The sequence below is a fragment of the Homarus americanus genome, unplaced genomic scaffold (assembly GCF_018991925.1).
Source record: "Homarus americanus isolate GMGI-L3 unplaced genomic scaffold, GMGI_Hamer_2.0 scaffold56009, whole genome shotgun sequence".
Taxonomy (NCBI): domain Eukaryota; kingdom Metazoa; phylum Arthropoda; class Malacostraca; order Decapoda; family Nephropidae; genus Homarus; species Homarus americanus.
Window position 1 is genome coordinate 3,549,567 of NW_024739542.1, and position 6,000 is coordinate 3,555,566.

General features: G+C 37.2%; 1 protein-coding gene across 14 annotated transcripts in view; it reads left to right on the plus strand.

Moving 5' to 3' along the window:
• Positions 1 to 6,000, plus strand: part of LOC121874870 (kielin/chordin-like protein) — an 87,061-nt gene that overhangs the window by 24,428 nt on the left and 56,633 nt on the right. For all 14 annotated transcript variants that reach the window (XM_042379171.1, XM_042379178.1, XM_042379168.1 and 11 more), the window contains 4 exons: positions 781 to 930; positions 2,871 to 2,999; positions 3,497 to 3,637; positions 3,989 to 4,105. In XM_042379171.1, the coding sequence (XP_042235105.1) occupies positions 781 to 930; positions 2,871 to 2,999; positions 3,497 to 3,637; positions 3,989 to 4,105 (537 nt within the window). The remainder of the gene's footprint in view (positions 1 to 780; positions 931 to 2,870; positions 3,000 to 3,496; positions 3,638 to 3,988; positions 4,106 to 6,000) is intronic.

A 6,000-nucleotide genomic window follows, 5' to 3' on the forward strand; every position in this document is an offset into this window, starting at 1 on the left:
AAAAAAAAAATAGCAAGAAAAAATATATAGATATTTTGGCGACTGCACACCTAACCATCACTTATTTTTACTTTATATTCTGTAACTCCATTATTTTTAATATTTTTTTTTCTGATTACACCAACATCCTCCTCATGATTTACTCCTCCTTGCCATCTGAATTTTATACTGATGCAATGATGTGGGTACAGCATGAAGAAGAATCAACAGTAAACTCACTTTTCACTTATACTCACCAAAATAGCTTTTATTTATTATTTTATTTTATTTTTGAGGGTTTCATGTGATTTTCCAGGTTTTTTTTCAAATAGGAAGGCATAATTTTGAATAAATATTTGATAATATCTTAGCCACGAATAGCACGCGGGGAAAAAAGATCTTCCGCGGTTTCTGGTCATTTTACGCTCTCAAAAGTGGTCCTGGCACAGGCTCATTAAACAAATTTCGGCCAATCCCGAGAGTGTTAATCTATTCGAATTCTGTAAGGGCGAGTTATTTTCCGTATCCTGAATTTTTGGTCATAATTTCAAAATTCTGTAAGGGCGAATTTCTATAGCCTGGGATTCCATAACACGGGATGCCTGTAAAGTATATGCTTTAACATTAACTAATCACAGAATCTTTATTTACTGGTATGTATTCAAATACAATACAGGGTATATGATTTGGTATGCCTGGTAGATTTGTTGTGACTTTACATTTGCAAGGTGAAAATTTTATGCCAGCTAATTATGTGATCTGTTAACATTCTCTCAATTTTGTCTCATTGTTCCTCTCCAGGGGCTTCTCCTGACACACCAAATACCACTGGCATAGAGGTAAACCAGGAAGAGCGTACTTGTACTGAAGGATCAAGGTGGCGAGTATCTTGCAATTGGTGCTTTTGTGCAAATGGAGTTAGCAGCTGCACAAAATTAGGATGTCGACCAGGTGAGCATCAACAAATGCTCGTAGATCAAAAGCAGAATTTTTATATTTTTAAAGTTATCTTTTCCTTATGTTTTTTTGTTTTTTTATTGTTCTGCTTTAGTTTACTTAGAATTTTTAATAACACTCCTGACAAACCAAACTAGTGACAGGGTGATGGTCCATCCACACACATTCATATATGATATACAGTTTGGTCTCTTTTATAACATGGGTCTTGCATGTGTGGACACTTATGTTATTGGTTGAAATGCAGGAATGGCTTACACAGAAAGCCATTGGTAGCATGGATAGCACTATAGCTTTAATATTTTATATTATCAGTGATAAAACATACACCATAAGAGGCTGATCATATGAGAATATACTGTATAATAATAAATACAGGCGTCTCACATGGAGAGAAAGGGAGAGAGTGTGTGTTCCCGACACACACTCGCACACAGTCACACGGGAAGTAAGACAACAAGCATCCAGTGAGGGTCTTGTTGTGTGTCTGCCTGGTGGCGAGATAAACATCAGCTGTTGAGAAGCACTTGGCAATACAGTACATGTTACGACTCCTTTCCACTCCATCTTTCTAATTACCCACACCTTTCTGCTTTCTTACTCCATATTTTAATACAGTAGTACCCCGATTTACGCGGTCAATTGAACCCTCAGGGTACCGCGGAAAGTGAAAACCGCGTAAAGTGAACAACAGAACATATGGGATTAATTCCAATAGAGACTGGCCCGATCCCCAAACTCCACTTTTTCAGACACAATACCTACGTTGTAGTAAAAATTACATCTTAATTTTATGATGGTATGCACTCACAATTAATAATTAAGAGAAATATCAATAATATTAGTTTTTTTAACACTTACATTAATAGCAAAGATGGCTGGGCACACAGGGATGGGGGGTTGGTTCCGAGGCAGAGGGCAGATTATTGGCCCTCACCTGTATCACTTGTATCAATTGTATCACTATCCACCACATAGGCTTGCAGGGCCTCTTTGTCAAACCCCTCAAAGTCCATATAAGTCCATATCCTCACTATCACTGACTTAGGCCGGCTGTGGTGGGTGGCAGGTGAAGAACTCGGTAATGTTTTGATGACTGGGCGACCTTGTGCGCATCCTGCCCGCGCCGCTTCCCGCGTATATGAGTAGATGCACCGCGGAAAGTGAAAGTTCGGTTCTGGCGAGGCACCGCGTAAATGAGAAATCGCGGAAAGTGAAACCGCGTAAAGCGGGGTAATACTGTATTTTATATAATGTAATGTTGAAGGGATACAACTTTGCTCAGTTATACTTATCACAATCTCCCTAAAAATACTTTAGGTTTCGTGTTTATTCAAGACATCTTCGCGATCATAAGCCCACTTATCCCCCACCCAAGAAAGTGTGACCTAACATTCCCTCAGAAAGTCAGTAATATGAGACCAATAATCTGCACACCCTACCTAACCTGACATGTTGTCAGGTCAGGTCAGTTACATGAGACCCACTAATCCCCCATAGCTCCATGAGAGTGGAAAATATCAGTTTTTGCTGTAACACACAGCTTCATTCACACCTGTATCATTTAGATTCTTAGCTTTTAAATATATTGACTTAACTAAACTTCTATATAAACTATTCTGGATTATTATACTGTTGTAAACAAATAGAGTTTCTAACTTAATTCAAACTGCATTTATGACTCTGGTAGTTTACACTTAAGGAAAACATCCCTAGCAACCAGAAACATTCTTGGGAGTGGGGTTGTGTCTGTCTGTGCAAGATGTCTAGTTTAGACACTCGGAAACTTTTCCTAGTAACTGGAAAAGAATCTGGGGATAAGGAATTTTGCCTGGTTTGCGAAAGTTGTCTTGTTACCCAGAAGTCTCTCATCCCGGAAGTGCTCTGCACCAATTTTTCCAGCTAACGGGGATATCACTATTTTATTTTTCCAGATCATGATCTACTAGCGCTTGAGTCAGGTGAAGCAAATTGTGTTGGTGACTCTAAATGGAAAGTAGGTTGCAACTGGTGCTCATGTCATAATGGCAGAGGAATGTGCACAAAAGATGGCTGTTTTGAAGGTAAATTATAAGTTTTATAAGTCTTTTCTCTGTAATTTATCACTGGGTTATTATCAGATTTTCTCTTTTAAAGGAGTTACTCCTAAACATAAAGTTTTTATACATTAGAAGATGAGTTTTGATAAGAAAATTATGCAAAACTTCCATAAACATCTGCATAATGGAATAATTGAGTGTGGTCATTCTGTTAGAGTAGTTGCACACAGTTCAAGAGAGCTTCTGCTATACAGTATGTACTCTTGATGGCATCGTCACCATTGGCATCAACAAATGGTGAACTTCACTTTTAAGGTTGTTATACAGTGATGGTGCACGATAACACCACCACCATATTTAATGTGTATGATCATCCTGGCAGATGCTTTTTGAGATAGTGTACATGACTTTTAAACCACAGTCAGCACACAGTAATGGCCTTTAGATAAAGGTTTAATATTATGCTGTAAGGCATGGGTAACTGTTTTATTAATTAATTTATTTTTATTTCACTGAGCTAGAGTCTAAAATGGGCCTTGGAGTGGTGGTAAATCAGATGGAAGAAGCAGTTTGTACTGAAGGATCCAGCTGGCGAGAGTCTTGCAATTGGTGCATCTGTCAAAATGGAACAACAGCGTGTACCCAAATAGCATGTCCTCCTGGTAAGTTGATGTCTGTATATAAAGGATGGCCTAACATGTGCACCATCACTGTTTTACACTTTTTTATTCACTTGCACACACACACACTCTCTCTCTCTCTCTCTCTCTCTCTCTCTGTCTCTGTCTCTGTCTCTGTCTCTGTCTCTCTCTCTCTCTCTCTCTCTCTCTTTTTTTTTTTTTTCACAACTTAATTTTTTCCTCCTTTGAATTTATGAAGGTATATTAATAAATTTTTATCGCCAAGTTATTAGAATTGCTGTTATCTATCATCCTGGTCACAGTTCTTTATCTCCTCCAAATTAATTTAATATTGATTCACCTCAAAATTTTCATTGAAATTAAACATTTCAGATTATGTGAGTGATGAACCTGAGTGTGAGAATGGTTCTCACTGGAAGATGGACTGCAACTGGTGTGATTGTTATAATGGCGTGGCTTACTGTCAAAGAAAGGCCTGCTTCTCTGCAAGTAAGTCATTTTACATTGACTGTTTCTGGATAATTTAGATTTTCCCAGATTGAAGTTACTATTTCTTGATTTTTCATCAGAAGATTTTGTTTGCATTCTGCATATCCAACTATGTAGAGATATTTTTACAGACATTTACAATATTTTCCATTTAATTTTCTCATGCTATCTACAGTACAGGCTGATCCTTATTTATAAAAGGATTTAATTCTTGAAAAGCTTTTATAAATCTCTTTTTCATAAATCAAAGCACATTTTTCCATAAGCCCCCATTATGAAAGCTTAGATACAGCCATCCCCCAATATAATAAAGAGTTAGGTTAATGAAACAGTAATAGTGGAGACATTCTGCATACAGTGGCTGGCCTGCCATGAATGGGGGAGGTTGATGGGTGTTAATGGGTTAGTACCGCAGGAGCCAAATTTTACCGGGGAGTTGAATATTAAAATTCTGGTGCTGTAGATACCAGTGTTAAGACGTGATTACAGTTATTTATCATAACCAGTTTGTCAATAGCATGTTTGGCAAGTTTACTAGTTTGGCCTATTTCAATTTTAACACTTGCATCTCGCACACACATCTGCTGTAAGTTTACTTTATCCTCTTGACCACTGATTGTCTAGTTAAATTTAATCTTTGCTTAAAGTAATTACTGCAGAAACTCTTTATTTCAACTCTGCTCTTACAAATTTCAGGCTCAAATAGGTTCTCTTTGTTTCTAGCCACAATCTAAGTTCAATTTATATCATCCTGGTTCAAATATAACTTAATTTGAGCCAAATTTCTAGCTGCAGCAACACAACACACATGAAGTCAGTTATCATTTAAACACTTTGCTGTAAACATCAGTTGTTGGTCATTCTCATTATAGTACTGGAATACAGTACCCTGGTTATTGTAAAGGATTCTCCTAAAAATAAAAAAGTCATTGCAGGTAATGAATTTGCGAATATCGGGGCAATTTTCTGCCATGAGAATCAATTTAATTGGGGGTATGCGTTCCCAACCGGCAACTTTCACCACTTATTTTTCAATATACAGTACCGTACACTCAATATACAGGGGGCCTTGTTATCCAAGGCTATTAGGGACGGAAGAATCACCATTTAAATCTAATCCACTTAAAGTCGGGAATTTCTGGCCATAAGAAAAAACAGGCAGTCCCCATGGTACGGATGAGTTCCGTAACTAGAGGTACAGTTGAGTCTGGATTTACTCGGTTTTTGTTTATGCGTTTGGTCATTTACGCGGTGCCTTGCCAGAATGAAATGTTTTAATTACGCGGTAAATTTGGTGATTTACGCGGGTGAAGTATAATTTCTTTATTTACTGAAGATATTTGTTTTAGCTCATAAAATTCATATAAATTACCCAGCCAGAATATAATTTACATTGCTGGAATTCTTATAAGATTGTGATTATTTGAAATATAAACATCATGGAATTTGCATTAGACATACAAATTCTAGATCTAATGTAAGAATTTTTATTAGAAAGAGTCAAAATTTTATCCTTTGTGCAAAATTTATGACGTTTATATTCAAAATATTCCTCGTCTTGCAAGGAATCCAGCAATGTCAATTATATTATCCTAACTTTAGTCTGAGGTATTATTTATTACTAAAAATGTAAGCCTTCTGTTTTCACCCAAACATTTCTTAAGATGTTATTTTTACGACAACGTAGGTATTGTGTCGGAAATAGTGGAGTTTGGGGGTCGGCCCAGTCTCTTTCAATTAATCCCATATGTTCTGGTATTTCATTTACGCGTTTCTCGTTTTAAGTGGTACTCCGCGGGTTCAATTGACCGCGTAAATGAAGACCCAACTGTAGTTGATATGCGTCAGAATGACCTTGAGCACGCACTTGAGAGTGGGGAGGCATTTAACTGTCC